This window comes from Cuculus canorus, chromosome 27 (assembly GCF_017976375.1).
Source record: "Cuculus canorus isolate bCucCan1 chromosome 27, bCucCan1.pri, whole genome shotgun sequence".
Lineage (NCBI taxonomy): Eukaryota > Metazoa > Chordata > Aves > Cuculiformes > Cuculidae > Cuculus > Cuculus canorus.
Genome location: NC_071427.1, coordinates 4,218,757 through 4,245,488, shown reverse-complemented (window position 1 = coordinate 4,245,488; position 26,732 = coordinate 4,218,757). Strand labels below are relative to the sequence as shown.

The following is a 26,732-nucleotide window of genomic DNA, read 5'->3' as shown; positions in this document are numbered from 1 at the left end:
AAATGCCATTGGCCTTCTTGGCCACCTGGGCCACTGCTGGCTCATGTTCAGTCATCTGTCAACCAACACCCTCAGGTCCTTCTCCTCCAGGCAGCTTTCAAGCCCCTCTTCCCCCAGTCTGTAGCTGCACAGGGTTGTTGTGCCCCAAGTGCAGGACTCAGCATTTGGCCTTGTTAAGCCTCATGCCTTCATTCAGTTCATTGATAAAGACATTGAACAGGAATGGACCCAGCACTGAGCCCTGGAGGACACCACTTGTGGCCGACCTCTAGCTGGAGTTAACTCCATTTACCACCACTCTTTGGAACCGGCCACCCAAACACTTTTTCCACCCAGGAGAGTGTGCACCTGTCCAGGCCAGAGGCAGCCAGTTTCTTAAGCAGAATGCCTTGAGAATCACAAGTAGAATGCTTGTGAGCTCTCCCAAGAGATGAATAGAGGGGCAGAATCCCCTCTCTTGCCCTGCTGACCACGCTGCTTTTGATGCAGCCCAGGATATGGTTGAGCCCAGGATATAGTTATCGATTAATCTCAGATATATAAACAGGAGAGGGGCAGATTTAGACTAGGCTCCCTTCAACATGCGGTAAGAGAGGCTGTGCCGATCAGAGGAGATGACTGTAGAAGCTAGGAGCTTGCTTGGGAATTCTTTAGCCTCCCAACACTGCAGGGGAACTGCTGTCAGCAACTATTGGAGGGGACACAGGCTGGAAGAAAAGGGGTGAGGGAGACACAAGAGATGCTGTTGGTAATTTTGGACTTGTTTCAAGAATAGGTACTGAATTTCTTCACTCTGAGGGTGGTGAGGCCCTGGCTCAGGTTGCCCAGGGCAGTGGTGACTGCCCCATCCCTGGAGATGTTCAAGGCCAGGCTGGATGAGGCCTTGGGCAGCCTGATCCAGTGGGAGGTGTCCCTGCTCATCGCAGAGGGGTTGGAACTGGAAGTACTTTGAGGTCCTTCCAACCCAAACCAGTCTATGATTCTATGATTTCCAAAGGAGAACGTAACCATTGCTCAGAACCCAGGCTGACATGTCCTGAAAACTGCTTAGACTTTTCTTGTCTGTTTGCTTCCTTCTCTGGATGCGCTTTGGACTTTGCTTTCTCTTTTTCTAGATGTAAGACATGTGGTGAACACATCTATAAAGGGAAGAAGTTTAACGCCCGTAAGGAGACTGTTCAGAATGAGGTGTACCTGGGACTTCCTATCCTCTGCTTCTACATCAAGTAGAAGGCCAGGTTGGATGAGGCTTGGAGCCCCTGATCCAGTGGGAGGTGTCCCTGCCCATGGCAGGGGGTGGAACTGGATGGGCTTTGAAGTCCCTTCCAACCCAAACCCCTCTATGATTTAATAGGGGTCCCCGCTCCCCTCGTGCGCGCTCTGCGCATGCGCGGCTCCCGGCGTGCCCCGCGTGGGGGGGGCGGGCGCTCCTCACACAAAGGGCGCAGCGCTGGGAAATGGCGGCCACGGCGGCGGTGGCGACGGGTGCGGAGGGCGCCGGTGCTAAAATGGAGGAACCGGTAGCGGCCGGAGCCGCCGCGGCGACAGCAGCTGCTGCTCCTCCGCCTCCTAACGGGGCAGGCGGTGCTGGGGAGGCGCCTCCGAAGAGGTACGGCGGCCGTCGGGCGGGCCGCGCCAAAATCTGGGCCTGACGCGCCGCACGCGGCCTGGTCGGGCCGGGCCTAGCCTGGCCTGGTCTCGCCTCAGCGGGGCCGCGGTTTCCGGGCGGCGAACGGGATCGGGGCTGGGCTGAGGCCGCTGCCTGGGGGCCGGGGTGGCTTCTCGCGGCCCGCGGGCCTCGCGTTCGCCCTACCCACCGCGGTCCCGCCGAGGTGGGAGCGAGGAGGGCGCCGGTCATAGAATCATTGAATAGTTTGGGTTGGAAGGGATCTTAAAGATCATTCAGGTCCAACCCCCCTGCCACGGGCGAGGACATCCCACTAGACCAGGCTGCCCAAGCCCCATCCAAGCTGGCCTTGAACATCTCCAGGGATGGGGCAGCCACAACTTCCCTGGGTAACCTGTGCCACGGCCTCACGACTCTCAGAGTGAAGAAATTCTTCCTTATGTCGAGCCTAAATCTGCCCCTCTCCAGTTTATACCCGCTGCTCTGTGCTGCAGGGGCAGGACCTCTGCCCGTACCGCTTTAGGAAACCTTTCATCTGGGTCTTAGTAGTGTGAGAAACTTACGTACTAGTAAAATATTGAAAAAGACAAAGTCTTCGAGGCAAAGACAATAATATTTTTATCTTACAATTCACCGTTGAATTGGATGCCCTTCTAAAAAAATGGCATGCCACCTTACAAAAGCAGTGTGTATATATATGTTTATATAGAACTGTGTATATATGTTTATAAAGAACTGTGTAGGTCCTTAAAGGTTTATTTTTATAGGTTGTCAAACCATGTCTTGAGACGTCCTTCAGGTTATCTCTTGACCTAAACGAGCTATATCTTACAATACAGATTTATATGACGAGATAATTAAACGTACAAACCAGCTGCAGCAAAACTTATCAACTAATTCTCACAGTGGGCAACTTAAAGAGGTTTAGGCGATGCTGGCGGGGCGGACTTTGTTGTCCTAAGTTAATTAACTTTTGTTTTCTTAAAGGCAAGATGCAGTAGCTCAGCTTTTCTCCGTCTTTCATCTCCAATATCGCTGCAGTGTGTGGAGCAAAGCGCGCTCTGTTTTGGGATTGATGGTTTAGTGGGTTGGGAACACAAGAGACAAATGTGTCAAGAGTGAGAGGTTGAAGGCAATGCAAGGTTCTAAGGAGGCGTTGTAGGTCTGATGGCACTGGAGTGTTTAAAAAAACAACTTCGAAGGTGTTACGATTCTAGGTCTGTAACTGTGGGGATGATAAACAGAAGAACGTTGAACTGCTTGTGGCTTTTCTATGTTAATGCTAGCCTCATTTTGGAAGATTTCACAGTTAGCCATGCTTTTCTTAATACCAAATCTGTGGAATAAAGAACCATTTTCTTTGGTTAATTTTTGGCCCCAGGCTTTAAGTGCCGTGGAGATAGAATCAACATTTTGAACGTGATGTTTTATGAGTCATGTTTCAGACGACGCTGGATTTGTTTGTCTGCTGCTCCTGAGCCGTGTTGTGCAGTTTTGCATCAAGCAGGCTGCACTGCTGCAGGCCGTTACGGCCCGGCGTGTTGCATATCCGTAGTCTGGCCTGGAGCTGACAGACCTGAGGTACGGTGACCAACAAGATTGTCTGTAGCTGGAGGTGATGTAGGTAGGGTGAGGAGATGATGGGGTGCATCAGCTTGAGAAACCGCTCTCACTTCTGCCTGAAGGTAGTCAGTTTCCCAAGTACCACTTTTTGGGAATAATGTATCTATTTTTCTTTCCCCAACACAAAACAATTAAACCGTGGTTATGGCAACCAAAAAAAAATACTGACTTACACAACTGATTGCTGTCCTCTTTCCACTGCTCAGGAGTGGAGCAGACCTGATCCTGGAAGGCGGGATCCCAGTGCTACTAGGGCACGTGATACAGAGACATATGATATGTTAGCCAGGGCTAGAGAAGGGTCTTCCCATTGCCTTCTCCCCTTCTTGTGTTGGGTGCAGAGTATGTGGAGCGTGTTCACGTCTTAGGTTCTGTCTACACATCAAAATTTACCATTGGTGACTGTGGCAGAGCCCGCAGCTCTAGTTATGCATAATCAGTGATTAGTCTTACACAAGGAGGCAATATATTCCTGGAAGTGTAAGTAAAGATGTCTACTTTGTTCTGATTTTTTGATTCCTGGCCCCCATTATATTTGGTGTCTCTCCAGAGAGCTTATCTCTTTATCTAGATGCAGTTCTATTTGTGATATCAAGCTCCATGTGGCAAAAGTAATACATCTGCAGTGATCATGCTAATGTCCATTAAGTGGATTTTAAGTGCCCTTGGTTTGGCGAAGGGGGATTTACCTATGCTATATTTTGATTCTTAGTGATTTCTGGCACCCTTTTTGGGTCTGTGGCATGTTTAAGGAATCTTGCAGAGGAATGTGCATGCAAGTTTGGTTTTTTTTGAGAAAGTAAGAGGTTCTCTTTCAGGTCCTTTTTCTACACACATCACAAACAGGACTTTTCTTTAGTTTTGATGAAATGTTTAAGTTCTGTAACCCCATGGGAAAAAAAATCAGAGTAGTTGGAATATCTTCTTGAGTTAACTACTTTGGTGCATTATTTTCTCTAGAACTTATGTTAGCCTGGCTGTAAATGGATCACAGGATTGCAGTTACTTGGGTGTGGTTCCTTTTTTGAGATGGAAGAAGCTGCTATGGGAATTTTATCGCACCTTCCCTTCCATCCTAGGGATTCTCACAGGCAGGCATGATGTGTTTCAGAGGTGATGTGGGGCTCGTTCCTGCTGCTTAGGGCCCCCTTAAAAGAAGCCCTAAACGCTCTGCTGTTTCCATACTTGGTCCCAATGTCTTTCAAGTCACCTCTGTGGATCTGTACCTGCCTGTTCTTGTCCTTCCGGTCTGTGAAATCCATGGAGGTGGGGTCCAAAAATCCTGCAAAAGGACAAAGAACTTTGCAGCTGAAGTAGTTTTCTTGACATGTCTTTTGACCTGGCTGGATTTTGTATGCCAGATATGACAAGGAATATGTTGTAGGCTGATGCCTGTCCTTAGTGGTGGGTACTGTGGCTTGTCTGAATTCTTTACATGCCCATCAAAGCTCGAGGGGTTTTTAAGCTGATTTGAGAGCCTGAAATACAGGATTGCAGAAAATGTCTGCATCATAGCACGTTACTTGGAAGCATGTTACACAGCAGTTCAACTCAGGGCGAACATAGTTCCAGTGTAAGGAATAACCATAAAAATCTGGGTGCAGCTTTTAACACAAGCACTAAATTTTGTTACTTCTTCAGCCAGCTGGAAGTTAAGGTGTTAGAAGAATTGTCCGATTTTCAATCATTGCTTTTAGTTACTTTATTACTCAAGAAGCTTTAAAAAAGTTCAGTGAGGGGAAGGTCTAAAAATTTCATTTTTTGGTGAAATAAATATTATACATAACTAAAGAACACTTACTTTAATAGACCTCTTTTCCAGCATATTACTTACCTGTAGAATCTGTCTCTTTTGACATGAAGTGATGTCTGATGCCCATACTTGAGCTAAATTCTGTTTGTGGTTATGGTGGTACTCATAAAGTACAATATTTTTGTGTTTGCTTGTAATGTATCCTTGTGGCTGAAAAAAGTGTAGGCTGCTATGTAAAAATGGGGAACCCACTCAAATATAAAATGTCAGACGTCTACGTGCTTGTTTCTTTTTTGTCCCCGCAGGCTGTTGTTTCTGTTCAGTGATGGAAATGGTTCTAAAGCAACAGACAGAGTTGATGCAAAAGTGTGTTCACATGATAGCCAGAATTCACGATGTGGCTTGAGCTTTGCAAGGCTACATAGAGCTTAAGTTGAGCAAGAGCTCAGTGAATGTATAATTAATTTTTAGAAACTTTACCAGCTTTTTTAATTAGTCTCTTCTCATAAATTCTTTCTGAAGACCTGTTTCTACGTCTTCTCAGCTGGCACAAAGTGAAGAAGGAGATTAATTGGATTAGTTCTGTCAGGCTGAGGCATTTCATTCTCCTGTTCCTTTAATACTGTTATTCAGTGGCATTTGTGTCCTGTTGGATCTGATGGTCATCTAGGTTGGGTGAGAAATGGTCTTCATTTAAAATGTTTTAATTTGTGATCTGTTAGAGCTGGTATTCTGAAAGATTTAAAAGAACTATTTAATACATTTGGGATGCACAGAGGCTTTGAATTTGTGTTGTTCAAAAAAGCTCTTTTAATTAGACAAGGAGAGAAAAAAAATGGTCTTATTAGGCAAGAAACATGGACCTGTGTGTTTAGTTGGATACAGGATTATTTTGTTAGAAGTCTTCTAGTGTAAGATTACAAATATGTGGGTCAATGTATTATTTGACTTAAATGGATTTAAGTAGTATAGTGTGCTAAGGAGAAAATAAATAGCACGTACATCTGGTCTGGAGCATCATGAGGAGATGGGGTGAGGCTTGATTGGCTTTAAAGTGATTCAGCTTTTGAAACAAATCTTTGGTTACATTGGATCTGTGTGGGAGAAAATAGCGAGTCTTCATGCCATAAGTTGTCTGCTGTTAGGAAGTCTTTGTTCCAATGCACTGTGTAGCACTGGTCCCGTACATACCTGCTTTGGTTGAAAGTGTACAGTTTTGCAAATATGTGAATGGATAAAACTTTACAAGTTTTGATTTAGTGTTAAGAATGTAACAGGTGATGTTCCAGGAGGTGGTGTGACATTGATCAAATGCCAGAGTAGTTAATGTGTATGATTATCTTTCTTTGCTTGCAGTGAAAGTGAACGACCAAGCCAAAATGAAAAGAGAAAAGAGAAAAGTGTCAAAAGAGGAGGAAATCGCTTTGAGCCATATGCTAATCCTGCTAAAAGATACCGAGCTTTTATAACAAATATTCCATTTGATGTGAAGTGGCAGTCTCTGAAAGACCTGGTCAAAGAGAAAGGTAATGTACAACTCAGGTGGCCAAGTGATGTCTGTCATCTTACTTGTGGCTGACTTTGTTTGTAAACTTAAGAGTTGAAGTTCTGGGTGGACTTAGTGACATGAGCTTTGTAAAAGGTTGTCTTGAAGCCTTTTTGGGTGCTGCACGGCATCTGTTGTCTGGCAGCCTTCCAGATGGATAGTTCCTTTATTGGCATGATGGCATATAGCTAGTAGCGCTTCATCAGAGATTTAAGAGGATTTTCCTGTGGGGGAAAAATGAAGCTTTTATCAGATTTTAGCCTTGACAGGCTACAAAACTTTCTGAAACATTTTAATGTCTTTAGGGTAATATGGGTAGTTATTTACTGCTGATCTGGTGTGTGTATTTATAGCTGTCCCCCCCAACTTTATGGTGATTTGTCCTTGGATAAAGAGCCATGCTGCTGTTCGATAGCAGTGAAATGTATTTAAAGGTGACCTGCAAAAAAAACCAAAAGTCAGGTTTGTGCTTTGGCATGTGCTGCAATACAGCTAGGGGCTTTGGAAATCCTGTTCGTGGTGTTTCCCCCTTCCCCGCTTCTATTTAACTGTTCCATGTGAATGGGAGCTGCCTTAGTTTGTTTATCTTGGCATCTTCATGTCTTGAAGAAGATGAAGTAATAGAGGTGACTGCTCTCAGGTGGTGGCAAGTCTAAATGTACTGTTATTTCTTTAAGCTGATGCCTGACTTACTGGATTGTCACCTTGGAAATGCAGCGGAGTGGCAAGAAAATGCTTGGCTTCTCCATCATTAAAATATCTCAAAGCAAGTTAAGAGTGATTAATACAGTTACTCCTCTTGTGGGTCACTTCTGAAATACATAGTATCAGTCATAATTGTCTTGCAAAGTAGTGATCAGTGTTCACTTGTTCGAACTAGGCAGGGAATCATAGTTAATGCGTTCACAAGTTGTGGCCTGATGAATGGGAAAACCAATTTCTAAAGGGTTTTAAAATGTTTGTCTTTGGAAGCAAAATGGTACTGAGTCTGCGTAATGAACTTCAGGACTATAAGCCCTGGGAAACTTCTGTAACTGGAGGCTGTGAAACGTTGATGCTTGAGATTCAGCAATGGTTTTCCGTAATGTGAAGAATTACAATCTTAAAGACTTCTTTAACAGGCCCTAATTATGAACAGTCCCTTGCCGTAAGCTATGCTTTTACTGTGCTGCACAAGATACATTGGTTAATAGGAGTATCTGTATGTGTAGATGTCTAACTTTTAAGTACTGTGTTGAATTCCGTTCCAAGTGTCTTGTGGTTTCTCTCCAGTTCACGTGGATGGAAAAGTCCGGTGTGAGATTGTTTCCTGCCTTGCTGTTCAGCTACTCATTCCAGCAGATACTCCTAGGGGAACGTTGAAACCTCTTCATTCTGTCTGCAGGGCTTGTTATGCTAAACATTGAGAAGCATTGTTCTTGGTTTTTGGGACTGCTTGTTAAAATACAACAGTTTAGATCTGCTGTGTAGTTGTGATTCATGCTAATTAGTCACCAACTTCTATCAAATTGGTGCTCTTGTGCTGTGTTTGAACTTGCTCAATCGGTACTTCTTGATACAAGGCATAGTTCCAAGAACCAGGAATGTGACTGTGGAAAAATCTAAATGTTAGAATTCTTGGTTCGTAAGTGTAAGAATTACAGGCCAAATGTTCAAGGTTTTGGGAGCACGTGAAACAGATCTGTACACAAAGGGTAAGCATAGGTGTTTCATGACTGCTCCATCGCTTGGCAGTTGTCAAGACTTAAGCTGTTAGCAGGTTGCTGAACGTAGGAGGAGTTCACCTCAGTCGGCTGTTTTGCGTCAGTAAGTATGGTTTAGGAGACATGAGCTTTGAGGTCTACTCATATTTTTGCAACCTGGTTTTCTGAGATGCGTACAGTCGTCTAAAGGTGACCTCTCAAGAGTAATGACTTGGTTCAGTCATTTCAGTGTATTTCAGTTGGTGAAACTCAATTACAGGTATGCAGTACGACATGGTTATTAATGGAACTAAAAAATGTTCTTGTTTGAAACTCCCTTGTATCGGCTGACAAACACAAGGTTCTACTAAACTGATGTAATCAGCATTGATAACTGGCAATTGGTGGACGGCTTCAGGAGAAGAGTAAGGCAGCAGTTCTTCAGCGTGTAAGTGGAGTCTAAATGTAAATATGATTGAATGCTAAATAGCTGTCTTAGTCTGTCCTCTAACAAATGGCTATGTCATAGGCAAAAAATGGTAGTGCTTCCTGGCTGCTGGCATCAGTGAGGTGATAGCAGATGATAAAAAAAGAACTTGTCTTTGATTTTGAGATGTTTATTGGTTCCTTTACGAAATACAGAATTTTGTATTAAACGTTTTTACTGACCAGAGTAGCAAGATGGTATACAATACAAAGAGAAAGAGTAGCTGTAACATGAGGCAATGGTCATGTTCTGCTCTGTTGCAAAGCTGGGAGCTACTGCAGTCAAGGCGGTGCTCGTGTTGCATTCAAAGCTTCCAGGACAGTCCAGAGACTGTTTGTATTGGCTTTTACCCCGTCTGCATCAGGGAGAGCTGCACTGTGGATCAGGTCTGCCTGCCTGCCCCTTCATAGCAAAACCTGGATATGTGAACACATGTGAGGAAAAGAAGCAACAAAGCTTCCCTAGCTTAAAATTTCTGTGAAGGAAAGCAGCTACTAAGCTTCATGTGCTGTCTTCTTTCTCGATGCATCTCTGGAATTTTTTTGGCACCTCTGTGACCTCCTAAAGCTGTAACTTGTGCCTTCTTGCTGTTGTGCTCAATACCAGGTGTTAGTGCTGGAAAGCACCAGTTACTCTGATACCTGAAGACAGCTGGAGGGTCCTCTGGGTTTTGATGTCCAAGACTGTTGCAGTGTGCTTACAGTCTGAAGTTTTACAGGGCAAAGAAAAAAAGATGAATAAGTAATATGAAAGTGCTGTTCCACATTTGGCTTGTTCCCCCTTAGTTTTAGTAGATGTGCTAATGAGTTGCTCTGTTTTCACTGACCTTAACCATCTTTTCAAGGAGATGCTCTCCTTCATCCGTGGATACAAGCTTTTTCACTTTGCCTTGCTCTCCTGGGCTGTCAGAGAGGCAAAATTCTCTCAGGCGAAAGTGAGATTTCCCTTCCCCTACTGTAAAGGAATAGCTTGCCAATTCTTCTGTCTCTGCTTTGGAAAGAAGGTTTTTCTTTCCTTTTAAATAAAACTTTATATGAGTATGACTTTGTCTTGTCTCTCCCCAGCCCAAACTCCCGACGTAACTTTTTAGGGGTTGCCTGTCACAGGCTTTAAACTAACTGAAGGAGAAGCTGTGACTAATTCTGAATTGCCTCATGTTGAAAGTATTAGGCTTTTGAGGGCAGGGTCCTCTTCAATCAGTCACACTGCTTGTGGTTCCTTGCTTCAGAAGGTGATGGAGCATCCATACAGTTTTGTAGTTACATTTACAGTAACGTCTGGAGAGTCTTACTTCTCTATTTAGTATGTACTTCTGACCCTGTAGGGGAAAGAAATAACTGTGATATAAAGTATTTACCCCTTTTTCAGTTTCTGTGCTGCTCCTCTTGCTGAGACTTGCCTCTTTGCACCTTTTACGCCTTTTACAGCTTTGTGGTTTGTTGTGACTATTAAAATCGTGTTGCCCAATTTTAGACTCTTCAACATTGACATCTACATCTGAGTTTATCCTAGTTACTTCCCAGATAAGTCTTAAGGGCTAGGTGAATTCATCTGAGCCGTGCCCCAAGTCACCATATGGATGTACTTATCTAAGCTTCCTGAACAGTCACTGAAGAATATCTGCATGTTGACAGACTAGCCTGGCTTGGTCATCTTGACTTCCCATGCAGAGAAACTTCTTTGGAAAGTGGATATAAAGTTTAAGGAGACAAAAAATGATGGCCGTAATAAGTGTAACACTGGCAATTCTTTTGATTTGTCTTGCATTTCTAGTTATTGCAATGACTTCTGCTTTAAACTCTTGTTTTAAGAACATTGAGTTTCTGAACTTTCTAACCTGTGAGATTCAAAACAATAAAGTAGTCGTTCTGCTAAGTGGAGTCCTAAAGACACCATGGGGAGCATATTTCTTTATTATACTTGCATTGACTTACAGCGAGTAATTTCTGCCAGTTTTATATCCCTTTGGAGGCTGGTCTGTTTTGAGTTCATTAAGTAAATCTCTTGTGCCTGAAAGAAATTTCCCCACTTGTGGATATAGGATATGTTTGCTGATAGAAGTCAGGTATCTTCTAGCAGAAAGGAAATCTACCTGGATCACTATGTTATGTATGCTCTCTGAGGCAGGTTTAGTATGTGAATGTCTGCCATTGGTAGTTTTCCATGGCTTAATTGCCTATGCACTATTGTAGGCTCCCCTTCTCTGCTGTTCGGCTTTATCCTCAGTGCCTGATGTTCTGATACATGGGGCTGGGATCTAGAAAAAAGCCAAGTAAAATGTGACCTAGCATAGGCTGTTAAAAACACCTTCCTTTGCCAGCCTCAAACAATAGTCTCCTGGAAAAAGTGTCATGTTGAATTGTTTTATATGTTTTTCAAGTGAAAAAATGCATTTTTATTTCAGTTATTCTGTACTCTGGACTTAGTGTCTTGGATTCTGAACTGTTACACTGTTTTTTCTGTTGTTCCCCTCCCCCTGCTTTTTTTTTTTTAAATTTGGCTGTTCAGGAAGTTCAGATGTCCTTTCAAGGAAAGTGTCTACTTCAAGATGTATACTTAGTTTTTAATATAGGTGTCTAAGGCTTGAATGTCAATCACTGAGGGAAATTGGCACATGTAAGACTTTCCAAGTGATGCATGATTGCTGCTGTGATAGACTCCTGGAAATCTTGTAGTTCAGAGGTCAGATTTGTTAAAGAGTAAAAATTAAATCATATTCAACATGTTATATCCGAGCTTGACAAACTTCTTTGGACGTGTTTGTGTGGATCTGAAGGAAGAATCGTAGCTGATTTTGATTAGCGTCTGGGAGAGGAGAGCCCTCAGTCCATGGGCTCAGTAATAGTGTTATTATTAGCAAAGTCACAGACTTCTGGCCTCTGTGAAATGGCGTGGTTTTGTATTGTAGGTAATGTGGGAATTTGTCATCAATTGTGCATCAATTGTTGAAACACATTTACATTTTTGATCAAAGTTTGGTTGAACCCTGGCTGCTGCTGTTGAGGTGGATGGCTTCAGAATGTCTTGGTAACGCTGGGCACTTGGATTCGGTGCATGTGCCACCAAGGACCAGTCCAGGAGGGCTGTTGACAGTGCAGTCCCTTGGAAACGATTCCATGTATGCTATGTCATTTTGTTAGGCTTCAGTTCAAGAAATATTATTTAGATATCGAGGCTGTGGACAGTAATTGGATGCTCTGATCTGGATGCCCTGTCCCTTTCAAAGGGGCGTGCTCATTAACCTCCACCAGTCTGAAACGCTGTCCTTATGAAAACGACTGCCTGGATAACTGGTGTTGAGCTGGAATGCTGATATTAGAGATTTTTTTTTTTTAGTGAGAAGTGGAGATTAAAAACAAAGCGATTTCATTAAGCATTCCTTTTATTTCAGCTTTGAATGACACCTTAAGGATATTCCTTTTGCATAATAACGCCGAGTGTCCTGTAAGTGACTGGGCCTGTAGGAGGCTGGGCCTAACGCATCTCCCTATCTCTGTTGCTTGCGAAGAGGTAGACCGAGAGTGAGACTCGGTTCCTAGCTCAACGTATGCTGTCAGTATTCAGACTGGGTTGTGTTTTCCCACAAAGTGTGCTTTTCACCTTTTGGATAATGCAACTTGGAGTCCTCCTGTCTTAATTGTAAAAACTAATACTTCCAAAATCGGAAAGAAAAAGTAAAAATTGTTTTCTTTGATTCTTCTGTATGCCAGTCACTTCAAGGGCAGCAGCTGTTTTGGTAGTTGTATTCTGGAGGTCCATGATACGGTTACGTGGTCATAAAAAGGCAATCCTGGTCTTGTGAGGAAAGGTGCGGATGTAGTTTTCCAGCGCGTTTTGCCAGTTTCTGTAGATGGGCTCATCTTGTGAGCAAATATGGCAGATTGCTTAATACTACTTATTAAAGAAAAAAAAAAAAAGGACTTTATTGTGGCTTAACAAAAGACAAAACCCACTGAAATGAATAGGAGACAGTCGGTGATCTGTTGATTCAATCTGACTCCCTTTTTTGGAAGTTTATCTTTAAATCCAGAGAAAAGCAAATAACTGTCCAAGTTACGGACTATTGAGACAAGATTGCATATTGTGTGAAGTGGCGGAAAGTTGTTCTTGCATACTTTCCCATGGATTTGGATTGCCTCAAGTATTGAGTGGGTACTAAAGATGAAGGAAACTGATATTGTGGAAATAGCTGGCTTTTGAAGTGGAGGAAAATCAAGAACATGTTTAACTGTTTTAAAACTACTGCATACCTGTAATTGTCCAGTTTTGTGGTCTAGTGAATATGGAGTGTTTCTGAGCTTTCTTATAAGGCAGAGGCTCCATACACGGTTGTTGATTGTTCTAAATTCCCATTGTTTTCTTGGCTTTTCTCCCTTGGTATATGTGTCGTCTGGAATCTGATTTGTAGTTGGTGAGGTAACATACGTGGAGCTCTTAATGGACGCTGAAGGAAAGTCAAGGGTAAGTGTTTGAGAGATTTCTTCTGTGGATTTTCTACATGACAAATGTAACTGTATGGTGACGTGGAACGAAAGGAAGTCAGGAAGGTAGAGAGTGTGTATGCTTAGTGGCTATAACATAGGCTTGCTTAAAGCTTCTTTGAGGGTGGGGAGGAGGTGGGCTGGGGCCTTGTAAACAGTGTTAGGGTGGTCTTCCACCGTGTTCAGTTGGCGTTGGCTGTTTGAATGACCCATGGACCCTAGCAGTATGTATAGTGGTATGGAATATTAATGAAATACTTGTGTTTTGGAAGTGTCACTGTAGTGGTTTGCTGAATTTGTAAGGCCAGTGTGCAAAAGCAGGTTCTGTAAACTACACTTCCTGTGCCAGTAAATAGAATTAAATTCCTAAATGTAAAGGTATATTGCCTTCATAGGTACCTAAATCCTTTAGTCCAGTGACAGTATCTTACAGGGAAAAATCGTAGGAGCACGCTTAACTGCATTGAAGGATATGGATTTAGAGTGAGAGAATATGGCGAGGGTTTTGCTGTATGAAGAACAGGTCACATGAAGCGTGTGGTATTTTTGGAGAATCGGGACTTAGTTCTGTTTGTTACAACTTCAGAAACTACTGTTTAACCCTGTTCATGCATAAGAAATTATATCTTATGGAATTCAAGTATTGAAGGCTTTATTGGGTAAGATTGTTTGTTTTCATTATTAGGGCTAACTAATGTGATTTGACTTTTTTTTTTTTAAAAAAAGGGGTTTGTTTTGTTCTTTTACTTACTTTATTTCTTCTTTCTTCCCTCCTCCCTGTTATTCGCCTGTGAAATCATCTCATCAGGGATGCGCGTAAGTTGGCTTATGAATTTATAGCAAGAAATGAGGAAACTCTTTAAAAATAAGCAATGTTCTTAGATGTCTTGTATCCCCACAGTGTTGTTGAATTCAAGATGGAAGAAAGCATGAAAAAGGCTGCAGAGGTTTTGAACAAGCATAGTCTTGGTGGAAGACCATTGAAAGTGAAAGAAGTAAGACGTGCATCTGTTCTTTCAGTATGTTGAACTTGAAGGTGAAGGGGTAGTTCTTAAGATTTATGACGGGCTTATTTGCAGATAAGAACTGACCAAAGGCAGGACTCATCCAGTAGGATTACAAAAAGACAGTCAACCTTTATCATCAGTGTGCAACTGCTGAACTTGAGTTTGAATGTGATTATCAAGACTACACTTGATTTAAAGAATAGGTGCTGATGGTAGCGATGTGGAACTTGGACAAAGCAAGAGTTTGGCTTTGGCTGCAGGGGTTCTTTCTTGTTTAGTGCTTTGAAGAGCCATGCATAAGTAGTGTTTGTTCTTGATTGTCTTCCTTTTAAATTCTGTATTATAATGAATGTATTCTACAAACAGTTCTGTAGAATAAGCTAGTTTCTGAAATACTTCAAAGATTTGTTTCTATTTTAATGGCTTTGCTATTGCCAACTAATACGACACGCTAACTGTACCATAAGTTAATTCTTAACCACTGAAAAGTTTAAAGTTTTATTCCAGCTGTAGCTGGATTGAAGGTTCATTTGAGTATAAAAAGAGACTTACTTCAGTGTTAGCACTGACTCTTGGTCTTAGGATGTGTGAGCTATATTCTTGACTAAATGGTCTTCATGCCCTGCCTGCTTCGTGGTGAGGGATGAGAGACATTGGTGTGAGTGTGAGATAGAGAATGTGTGCAGGTCTACCCTTAGCAACCTGCTTCTTGCTGTAGTCTGAGGAGCGCTTTGGAAGAAGGATGAGGATGGCAAGTGGCAGCGCTTCTCAGATCTGGCAGATTTTGTAAGTAAAGTAGTGAATTCTGGGAGCAGCAGCCTGTTTCTGTGCACAAGGAATCTTCTGGCACTACTGACCTCTTGCTACCCTTTAAAGGAAGGAAGAGGTGGAACGGAGGGTTGGAAAACTGTAGTGATACCTGGCAGTCATCAGACACTGACTTCTCTAAGGGCACCTTGGAAGAAAAAGCTATTGAGAGTGAACCACGTCCGGGTCAGTTTTCTTGTTAATGATATACTATTAGTACTGGGAGTCAGGTTACCCTTCGGTATCAGTCCTTGGGGAGAGGTGGTTGTAATTTGCCCAGCTCTTCATGAAACTGTTGTCATACTTGAGTACTTCAGTCTGTATGACATGGAACAGAAATGATACTTGAAATAGGTGAAGCAGTGTCTTCGCAATACTGGGGACTTCAGCAGCGCTTGCCCCAGTCTGACTGTGTGGAATGAATGAAGTTATTGTGGATGGCCATTAGCGTCAGTTTTATATGACAGCCAGTCTTGGAACTAATCTGGTTTTAAACAATACCTTATTTTGTGAAATAGGAAATCTCAGTTGAGAGGTGACTTGCATTCACTTTAATGTGTTCTCCACCTCAGACTACTATTATTTTTCTGTAGCTGAAATAATCATGTGACAGCTGTCCTTTCTCTTGTTTTCATGATGTGCATTTGTTTAGTCTTAAAATTAAGATCAAGATTCAAATTAACTCAAATAGCTTTTATTTTTAAAGCATTTGTATTTCTGACTAATTAATTCTGTGTGACGTTTTGCTTTCTTCAGCAGTATTGCAGTGCTGGTGCATTTTGCTTACTGAATAGTGCGATGTTTCCAACCTCAGTAGCATAAGTTCACCTTGTATTGTGAAGGTGCTTACGTTCACTTTCAGTATAAAGTCACAATCTTTCTTGAATTCTTCATCCTATGCTTTATGTTCTTTAGCATGTCCTAAAACTGAGACATACATAGTTACAGAGGGATAACATTAAGTTCATTTCAGGTTAGAAAGCCAGTCGGGGGGATGGGGAAGTGTTGCCCAAACCAGTCTTGAATTTTGCACATTGTGTCTTGTCTTTTAAAGAATTCCAAGTGCAAGGTAAATGAATGGTTGCATTGTTTCGAAGATGCCAAAATGCCATTTGTCTTCCAAAACCTTTCCGATGCCATTCTGGGTCTATCAGTCTTTGGAAGAGATATAGATATAAGAGGTTTATTGTTGGCATTGAATAATACACACTTCCTCTTATTCTGAAAGTGAGTAGGAATAACTTGATAACCTGAAGGATGCTGGCATATTGGTTAAAAGAAAACAAATTAGTGGGTGGCAATTGTATGTGAAGTAGCTGGCTGGAGACAAGGAAACTCCTCCTTCTTTTGACTGTCTTAGTCATACCACAAAATCCCCACGCATTCAGTGGAATACAGAGAGAACTGAGTGTGGTGTTTATGTTTTTGCAGGATCCTGACGGTGAGCATGCCAGGAGAGCAATGCAGAAGGTCATGGCAGCAGCTGGTGGAATGGGTATTGGTCCAGGCCCGGGTGGCCCCGGCATGATCAATATCCCGCCTAGTATACTCAACAATCCCAACATACCCAATGAGATTATTCACGCCTTACAGGCAGGGAGACTTGGAAGCACTGTCTTTGTGGCAAATGTAAGTGCTGTGTAATCTGTGACCAGAATATTTGGGTCTTAGCTGAGTTAAATCTAACTAATTAGAAGAAAAGCCTTAGACTTGCAGCTCTGTTTCAGTAAAATTGAGTAGTAACTTACTCTATGGGTCGTCTTCTTGATTCTTTGTGCTAGTGAAGTTGTAAATCAAGGTCTGTTCTATATGTTATGGTGCCTGTTAATTTGTATTGTTGAACAAAGCTGAGAACATTGCATTGAGCTCTGTAGTGTTCTTTATGCTATTTAAATTTTACCCTATATCTGTGAAGATTCTTTTGTTCCTTAAGATTGCCGATCCCTGCAAAGGAGATGTAAAAACACTAAAGCTGTTTTTTAATGCTTTTCTCATGCTTCCAATATTACTTGTCTTCCAGTTGGATTACAAGGTTGGTTGGAAGAAACTGAAAGAAGTATTCAGCATGGCCGGTGTTGTGGTTCGGGCAGACATACTGGAAGATAAAGATGGCAAAAGTCGTGGGATTGGCACTGTCACTTTCGAGCAAGCTATAGAGGCTGTTCAGGCTATATGTATCCTTGAATAGTAATGGTGTAAACAGAAAGCAAATAACTTAAGCAGAGCAGGATGAAAAATATAAAATGCAGTGCTACAAATGAGGATGTTGCCATGTCACATAAAGTCAAGCCATTGCAGTGGATGGGAAGCATAAGGGCAACTGGAAAAGAGAAAAGTCAGTCTTGAAAGCTTTGTCGTTGTTTGCTCAGAATTATTATCAAAGTGAAATCTCTTTCTGATGTGGATATATAGATTTCTAGTCTAAATAATAAAATTCTGTCTTTACATTATAGCTAGTATTAAAATGCAGTTTCTGACAAATTTTTGTCTTAAATTCCTGTGATGGAGATAAAGGAGGAATGAAACAGATCTGTTTGCAGTGTAAGATGTCTCGACCTAGATTGTTCCTCTCTTCCCTGGATCCTTACATGATGCAAACGATGGTTTGCTACATCTCTCAGATTGCAGCTATGGTATGGAAAGGAGGAAAATATTTACCTCATTCCTCTGCTAAACTTTCTCTTTCTATTTAAACGTTAACTTCATTCTGCATGTATGGCTAACAAGTTGGGCTTGGTGTGAACATGACAAAGATTTCACATGATTCATTGGCGTGACATTCTTCAAAATTCAGTTATTTGTTGATTTGGAAATGCTGAGAACTTTTGCGTGTTGTCTCCTGTTTTCAATGGCTGCAGTTACTGATGAAACATTTAAACACCTAGGCTGGTTTGGAGTCACATTTTGAGTGATCTCTTAATGAACTTAATCTTAACCAGAAGAGTAGTTCTAACCCTTGTTTTAATTTTAAAAAGCCATTCGTTGGATTTCAAAGCTTTTCTTTGGAGAAAGCAGAAGCATTGTTGATTAATCTATGAACTATAGCGTAAGGAGCAACCTGGAGAGATGTAATTTTTGGACTGGGAGTTTCTCTGCATCAGATAGCATGTAGAGCTTTAAGACTTTGTGTGGTTCTAGTGCTTGAACAATGATCCTTAATGAAGCAATAGCAATGTTTAATGGGCAGCTGCTGTTTGACAGACCGATGCATGTAAAAATGGTAAGTACATTCAGATTCTTAGTGCTTTTTGAACTAATTGTGCTTCTGATTTTGGATGATGTCTGGTTTTGAGGTTCAGTTGAAATACGGGGCAAAATGTGTGACTTACCTAATTCCTAGTGGTGTCAACTTACAATTGGGGAAAGTCAATTCTGATTATTTTGCTAAGAGACAATCCTAAATATAGTGAAGGTTGCTTTAGCTTTAAGTGTGCTTTAATTAAAAAAAAAAAAGGCAAGAAATAATTTCTTACTTTTCTCGCAAAACCTAATATATTGTGGAATTGTGTTTAGGACGAACGAGCCTTTCCCAAAGGAGACTTCTTTCCTCCAGAGCGACCCCAACAACTTCCTCGTAAGTCTCTCCTGCATGACTGAACATGTTATGTTTCTTGTTTTGCTGTTCAGCAACTGGGCCCCATCCCAGCCCCAGCGAGACTCTGATTCAGACCTTGTAAAGCTGGGATCCAAATGATCTGAAAAATATCCAAGGGGGAAATAGTATACTAAGAAGAGCTGCTCAGTCTTGTCTTTTTTTTTCTTGGATACTTCTTTCAGCTCACGGCTAGAAGCTTGTCTTAAAACAGTATCCCATTCATGTTCTCAAGGCTTCCAAATCTTTCATTGCGATTCAGAGACCCTGGTGTCCTGTAAAACTACTATTAATAGCGGGATTGAATAGAAATATAATAAATCGATCAATAGGGGAAAGTGTGGCTCCTTTTATGTGATAGTATTCTGGGTATCTAATGTTTTCCTTTCAATTGAAAGGGCTGAATTGAGGACCCGAGAATTTTTCAGGTCTTTAAGGGGAATCTTACCGATACATATAAATACCTAAAGGGAGGGTATAAATAAGAGGGAACCATGCTCTCTTCGGAGCTGCCCAGTGACAGGATAAGAGGCAGTGAGCATAAACTGAAACACTGGGGAATCCATCTGAATGTAAATAACCATTACTATGAGGGTGACCAGGTGCTGAAACAGCAGGTTGCCCAGAGAGCCTGCAGAGCCTCCATGCTTGGAGGTGCTCAGAAGCTGGGTGGACGTAGTCCTGGGTGGGTAACCAGCTCTAGGTCACCCTGCTTGAGCCAGTGGCGTTGGAGCAGATGACCTCCAGAGATCCCTTCCAACCGCAATCATCCTGTCATAAGATACTGGAAATACTGAACAAGAAGAGTCTGGGTTGGAAGGGAAAAGCTAGAGGTGGGGGAAGACAGGCCTAATTTGCTTAAATACAGCAAAAATGTAAAATGTGGCTGTTAACGTAATTCTGTTAATTCAGCTAAGTACTGTTTACTTGGGCATGAGAACCAAATCTGTTGTGTGCTGCTAACTTGCACGATTTTAGTGATCATGAATCAATCCATCCCTTAATGAGTTCAGTTTTCGGTGTATCTGTCAAAGCCTTGCTCAGCAGCAGTGTCGTTCGTTGCTTTTATGCTGCCTTGACTTTATGTAATGGTATTGCCGCTCTTTGAAGAGAAAGCAAGTGTGTTCCAACTTAATTACCTTTGTATGAAACTCGACAAATACCAATGGAAGCCTGTTTCTTGGCCTTTACTGGGGTGGGCAAGGGTTATCTTGTATTGTTTTAAAACAAGTTTCGACACTTCCTGTGTTTATTGCATTGAGCTGTAAATGAGGAATTCCTCTTCTCGTACGTAAAGAATGCCATTAAGGTGTTGTTTGCAAGTGCAAGCAGAGAACTCTTTCTTCCTGATTAACTATAAGGAAAATATGAGGGCTTTTTCTTCTTTCTTTGGACTGGGGAATCCTTAATTTGTTTGGGTACAGGAAGATTCAAAATTATGCCTGGTATTGATGTACTTTGTTTGCTCAGAGAAGAGGCTGGCTGTGTGCTCTGAATTCTATAGGTGGCTATCATATTATAGGTTGAACTTTGTGGTTAAATTCTTCCCTACAAGGGAAGAACCTTGGCAAAGGTGGAAATAAGCCATTTGTCAATCAAGGGTAATATTGTGCAAAGGTTAGAAGATCTCTATACTAAATTGCCCACTCTGTTCTCCTTAGATTGAGGAGTTGCACAAAATAAGCAGTGTTCTAGCCAGTTATTTTTCAGGAGTCAGCTTAAAACGAACCAACCAAGCAAGTTTTCTCAGTAGTAAGATGAGAAATGGATTAAGAGAAAGAATATTTGAACTAGTTTTTAGTATATTTCAAGACACATCTACTCTGGATTTACTATACACTTTCACGCTTAAAGTACACACCCCAAAGTGGGAACACAGCAAGCTTTTTGGAGAATGGAAGTCAATTACTTAAAAATAAAACTTGCTGTTTTGTCAAACTATGGAAAGAAGGCTTTTTTGATATCTGAATATTTTCTTCAGATGGTCTTGGTGGTATTGGCATGGGATTAGGACCTGGAGGTCAACCTATTGATGCAAATCATTTAAACAAAGGCATGGGAATGGGCAACATGGGACCTGGAGGTAAGATTACTCCTATGCTTTTGTTTCATGAGAGCTTTAAGCTGTGTAGAAGGTAGATAGCTTTGTTCTGCCTACACAAAAAGTTGAAGTGTATTAGGAGTCTTAAAGTCAAATGAGGTTTTGTTGAGCTAAGTAATGAGCTTAATAACAGAAACTTGAACTTATACTACTCCATTTTTTTTTTCCACTGTGGTTGAGGCACAGCTCTCATTTTCTGACTCTTGAGCATGAGCAGCAGACACTGCAAATATACATTAAACTTCTAAAACCATCTGTCACTTTTAACACATATTAGTGGGCTTACAAATCTTTGTTTAGGATATGTTTAAATAGCACAAGTTTTAAAGAGCCACCTAAAAAGTAGCACACATTCAGCTTTCAATTTATAAATGCCTATGGGTTTTTCCCCTTTGCTGCTTTATTTTCTGAGAGGAATGTTGCAATCTACTCGGAGTTATCACATGTAAGCTCTTCAGTCCGAACAGTGAACATGTTGTATGGTCTCTTTCTACAGCCAGTCTAATGGCTGAACTTTTGTAGAATTACGTCTGCTATATAAAGCTTTCTCTTTTATTTTGAGGAATGGGAATGGAAGGCATGGGCTTTGGAATGAATAAAATGGGAGGTAAGCTGTGTTTTTTAACGTGTATATAGCATGGGCTTTCTGAAAGTCATGTAAACTTAGCTGTATATGTCTGCCAGGCATTTGTGTTCTTTGAAATCAATAACTTGTCCCTTTTTGAGTATTTATAAAACTGATGTAGGTGTATGGGGAAGGGTCAATACCTCAGATAAAACATCACTGATGTTTTTGTCATGTGACTTGTTAAAACTGCCCTGGGTTTAGGACATATGGTGTGACCAAATTTTTTGTGACTCTGTGATACAGAGTTGTCTTGGTGCCTGTGGAAATGTTCTGTGAAAGCGATTTACGTGGGTGAAGTGTAGTGTAAAGTTGAAAGGCACTGCTAAATACCACCTGAAAAATATTATCTTTTAGGAATGGAAGGTCCTTTTGGTGGCATGGAAAACATTGGTCGCTTCCCAGCTGGAATGAACATGGGCAGAATGAGCGGTAGGCATTAGCTCTTTGTATATCCAATGTCTGACTTGTGTTCTCTGAAAGCATAATCTCTAGCCTGGTCATTTCTGTTTTCTCAGCTTTCATTGGGAAAACTTAAAGTTTATAGCTGACGTGGTGTCCCCAAGTCACTCACAGCCTCTGAGCTGCAGGAAACAAGTGATTGATTGCCTTAGAGGACTAGTTTAGAATGAGATAAACTGTGCTTTATTGGCCTTCACCAGAAAGACTCTCCAGATCAGAGTGGCTGCATCAAATGTGTTGTCTGTTTTGAGAAGAGTCCTGCTTTTTGTTGTTCTTCGGCTCTCAAGAAAATATAAAACGATCAGGAGAACATAATAAAAACTTGCTTTGTGGTTACTGCAGGTGTAATTTTCAAAGATTAGAGTGCTCTCTCAGGAGTTACTTAGGCACCCTGAAGAACATATTAAACTTATTCTTTTCAGAGATGGATCGTGCCATGGGGGGAGGATTTGAAAGAGAATTCGGAAGAAATGAAATGGGAATGTCTCGTAGTTTTGGAGAGACCTTGGAGAGAGGAATAGGTAAGTACACTGAGCTAAGAACTAGTACTGCCTGCTTTTTATACCTGAACTGTACATAAAAATCATGCATGTTTTGTTATACCTAAACAGACTGTATTTTCAGTGTACTTGCTGCAATAGTTTGGTTTTGATCAAACTCCTAAGAGCTGTATAGAAGGCAGATGGATATAGTAGTAATGATCTGTGGGGCTTTGTAATGGAATTCCAGATGGGACAGAAAACATGACAGCCTTAATACACTGCCTTATGTCTTGAAAATTCATGGTAAACTTAAATCTATATGTGTGGCAAAGAGGAAGGTACTGAATGATGCATAACCCAACACTTTCGTTAAACATGCAGCTTAGATAGCGGGGGGGAAAAATATGATGAAACCTTAATTTCCTTCCCTTCTTCCCAGGCATTTCAGGAATCTGATATAGACTCACAAGTAAGATGACTGAAGGGAATGCCTTACTGTGCATCTAAAATTAGTGCTCTTCTATGGGTCTTTCCTTTTGAACCCCAGTGGGAAAAAGATGAATATCAGTACAGTAAATAACTTGGGTAAAATATTACTTGAACTGAGCAAGGATAGTGCAGTGCTCTTCTGTCTGTAGTGGCTTTGAGATGGCAAAGCATATTAAATGTGCTTCATGGAAAGATTCTGAGCTTGAATGTTTTTAATGTCTTCTGTGAGCATCTGTGCTGTTTGTGTACAGCTTGATTCAGCCAGTTCCTGAAATTGCTCTCTTACTGCTGTGCTCCGTTTGAGATCACTTACATTCATTTTTAAAGAAAGTTAAATGCAGTATAGTTTCTAATACAACTTGGATGACTCTTCGTGAAATTGGACCTTATATGGAAGGAAGGGTTATTACAACCAGACAAAAATATCCTAAACTTGGTTTCATAGATAAGCTAAGATCCTTCATACAGCAGCAAAATGGGCTAAACTATAGGGGAGTGATCCTTTTCCTACAGGAACTAGAAGACCCTCTAGCAAAGTCAGGACAGCTCAGCCAAGGGATAGAGAAAACCTGTTGCTTGTGTTTTTATGTCACAAGCAACCTTTCTGTATTTCTTGCGATATTAAAAGGCCAGGCGTGCCCTGTCACTTTGTAATGGCCATTCTGCTGTGGTTCTTGTGTGGAGTTTTTCTTTTTCTTGAAGCTCTGGTGATACAGGGCTCTTTCTTAGGTTTGGGCAGTCTTCTCTTGTAAAAGTCTCTCTCTGGCTTTGCAGAAGCTATCTGAGTTGCGTGGCAAGGATGATGTGCCTTCATCTCTCTTCCAAGCAATCTGTATTTGAACTGTAATTTCAGTTACTAAATTACTGTTGCTGTGTAACACCCAGCATACTGCACAGCACAGCTAGCAGCTAAGATTAGATTTAAAATACTACTTTTGCCACCTAATCTTCTCCTAGGTTTGCATATGCCTTCAAAACTTTTTTCCTGTGGGTTTTTTGTTTGGTTTGGGGTTTTTCTTTGGAAGGCTTTCTTTGTGTGTACAGATGTTAAACCCCTTAGTGAAGGGATAAGCCTGTCTCCATCGCAGCTATAGTATGTGATCTGAGAGGACTGCTCCCCTGAATCATGTTTTGTTGTGATGGCCTGTGTAATCAACAACAGTACTTGCTGGCGAAAATAAAACTTAGTTTTGTATTCAGTGTGAACAGAGCACACTTTACAGTCACTTTTGTGAAGGATGATATGCGACTGAAATGCTTTAAGTGTGCGTTAACGTTTTGTGTTCTTGTATGGTTACTGATAATCTGCGTGTTGTGTTCCAGGTGGTGGAAATGCCAGCATTCCTGGGATTGAGAGGATGGCACCTGGCATTGATCGTATGGGCTCGGGAATAGAAAGAATACCTTCCGGGATGGGGCATGGGATGGAGAGAGTAGGGTCAGAAATAGACAGGATGGGTCTTGTTTTGGATCGCATGGGCTCCAACGTGGAGCGAATGGGTTCAGGAATTGACCGAATGGCCCCTCTGGGCATAGATCACATTGCTCCTAACATTGAGAGGATGGGCCCGGCTATCGAGAGAATGGGTTCTGGCATAGAAAGAATGGGTTCTGGAATAGGCTTTGGCATCGAGAGAATGGGTGCCGCCATCGACCGCGTTGGCACCACTATGGACAGGATGGGATCAGGTGTAGAACGTATGGGTTCTGGCATGGATAGAATGGGTATCGGTATGGAGCGTATGGTCCCTGCTGGAATGGGAACTGGAATGGGTCAGGTGATAGAGAGGATGCCAGCCGGTTTGGATCGCATCGGTGCCGCTCCTATAGAAAGAATAGGAATAGATCGTATGGGTGCTGCTGGCATGGAGAGAATGGGCTTGGAGCGCATTGGAGCCACTAATATGGAAAGAATGGGCCCTGCTATGGGGCAGGGCATGGGAGCAGGCATAGATCGAATGGGACTTGCAATGGGAAGCAATTTTGAAAGACCAATGGACATGGAACGTGGAAACTTTGCAGGCAATTTTGCAGGCTCCCTTGGAGGAACTGGAGGACCTGCAGCTGGGGTGGCCAGAAAAGCCTGTCAGATATTTGTGAGAAATGTGAGTAGCCTTCTTCCTACCTCTGCTTCTTCCTCAGATTAATTGGTACTGACACATTGATGTCATCTCTGCTCTGTTGACTTCAGTCGGAATATCTAATACTGTATGCTGCCAAAGGTGGAGTTAGGTGGGCTTTTGTGAGTTGAAGCCATTTCTTTAACAGAAGAGCTCTATGCATCTGTTAGTGAAGATGCTGAACAGTGGCTGTCCCAGGATGGAAAAGATGTTTTGAACAGGTGGCAGTGCTTGCAAGTTGTTCTGCAGATCTTCAGTAATGGTCTGTTTTTCTCTTTTCACAGCTGCCTTTTGATTTTACATGGAAAATGCTGAAAGATAAATTTAATGAATGTGGTAAGTTACTTTATCACTGGTAATTACTCTGAAAATTGAGTAGAAATTAAACAGTAACTCCTGGCTCTGTATGTCCTTGATACTAATACCCTAACTAAAATTTCACTCAAGCTTAGTGTCATCTTAACACTGGCAAGAGTTGTGAGGATGTTTACCTTCTATGCTATACTGGCAAGAGTTCTGCAGCGCTGGAAAGAAAGAAATGCCTGGCCAGTTGACAACCCAGTTAACTCATAGAATTTATATAGCTGGCCATGCGCTTCTTTTGATGCAGCCCAGGATATGGTTGGCCTTCTGGGCTGCTTAGAAATGCTTAGAGAAAACACATTCTTCCCTTCTCCATCTCTGGGGCTGGATTTATCATGTGAATAGCCTTTTTTTAGTTGCAGAAAGACATGAGAATAGAGATACGCAAGGCTTGATCTGCTGAAAAGCTCCTGCACAGATTCTCTGTCTAAATGAACATGGTTCAAAATTGAAAACGTCTGAATTCAGCTCCTGACTGAGTGTGCTCTTTGGGGAGCTTTTTCATGGCAGCGGTTACTGTGCCCAGACCTTTGTTCCCAACACCTTTTGCTGCTTGACTGCAAAACCACCTCCCAGCCTCATCAGTTTGATGTGCAATGCGTGTTGACAGGGCTTGTGCTTCGCTCCATATATTTACTGCTGATGCTGGTGCTTAAATGAGAACTGAAAGAACTAGTTTAAATTAATTAATCTTAAATGGAGAACACTCCTTTAAAACAATGACTCGGTGAAGTTGTCCTGCAGCTTAAAGTTTTGAATTAATGGTAGCTTCTAAAGGTGTAATTTCTGTGGCTTAAGGCAGAGAACTGTGATGTGATAAGAGTTACGTGGTACCTGCAAGGCTAAACAAGACCCTTTCTTTTCATTTGAAGGTCACGTGCTGTATGCTGACATCAAGATGGAGAATGGGAAGTCTAAAGGCTGTGGTGTGGTTAGATTTGAGTCCCCAGAAGTAGCTGAGCGAGCCTGCCGTATGATGAATGGGATACAGCTTCGTGGGAGGGAGATTGATGTGCGAATTGATAGAAATGCTTAAGTAGTTGCCTTTTTAACAGGGATACCAGATTTTTGAATTTGTATTTTTTCTCGTTAACCATTTTAATTTGACTGGATGTAAAGGTGTTAAAACGATTCATTTGCTTTCTGGAGTAATTTTAATTACTTTTTTAACAAATGGATTTCCATTTTACTGTTTTTTGCATTGAAACTGCAATGTGCACAATCTTTTTTTGTAGTTGTGGCATCTTGTTGACATTACAGATGTAAACAGTATGACTTTGATAATAAATGCAAGTTAAAGATTTCAGTAACAGCATCGTTACTGGCATCGCATCCTCTGCTTGTGAAATTATCTGTAATCTGAGTTCAGTAAACTAGAATTTGTATTCTTATGTGGAGTGTCAAGAATGAATGTTCCCCTTGGTTGTCAGTTTATGACAGTATGAATTTATGCACTCACAGGGGTGTTTGAATATCTTAGGGGGT

At 41.7% G+C, this 26,732-nt stretch overlaps 1 protein-coding gene across 5 annotated transcripts; it reads left to right on the top strand.

The window, feature by feature from the left end:
• The first annotated feature begins 1,425 nt into the window (after positions 1-1,425).
• HNRNPM (heterogeneous nuclear ribonucleoprotein M) lies at positions 1,426-26,638 on the top strand. 5 transcript variants are annotated; one of them, XM_054049954.1, is made up of 15 exons: positions 1,426-1,609; positions 6,360-6,529; positions 13,127-14,015; positions 14,101-14,194; positions 16,445-16,642; positions 17,034-17,187; positions 18,184-18,233; positions 18,527-18,587; positions 20,587-20,688; positions 21,269-21,313; positions 21,689-21,763; positions 22,216-22,314; positions 24,088-24,869; positions 25,169-25,220; positions 26,120-26,638. In XM_054049954.1, the coding sequence occupies exons 4-15, from the start codon at positions 14,117-14,119 to the stop codon at positions 26,281-26,283; spliced, it is 1,860 nt and encodes a 619-aa protein (XP_053905929.1). In that variant the 5' UTR covers positions 1,426-1,609; positions 6,360-6,529; positions 13,127-14,015; positions 14,101-14,116; the 3' UTR covers positions 26,284-26,638. The 5 variants fall into 5 exon arrangements, with proteins under 5 accessions (XP_053905929.1, XP_053905925.1, XP_053905930.1 ...); XM_054049950.1 differs by having other exon boundaries at positions 14,101-14,218; XM_054049955.1 differs by lacking the exon at positions 20,587-20,688 and having other exon boundaries at positions 14,101-14,218.
• The last annotated feature ends 94 nt before the right edge of the window (positions 26,639-26,732 follow it).

What these genes read in the sequence shown, in the direction of transcription:
- HNRNPM (XM_054049950.1), top strand. Translation starts at nt 14,117, where the DNA reads ATGGAAGAAAGCATGAAAAAGGCTGCAGAGGTTTTGAACAAGCATAGT. An exon ending in TGGAATGAATAAAATGGGAG is followed by an intron (nt 21,314 to 21,688) that starts GTAAGCTGTGTT and finishes ATTATCTTTTAG; the next exon opens with GAATGGAAGGTCCTTTTGGT. An exon ending in GACCTTGGAGAGAGGAATAG is followed by an intron (nt 22,315 to 24,087) that starts GTAAGTACACTG and finishes GTTGTGTTCCAG; the next exon opens with GTGGTGGAAATGCCAGCATT.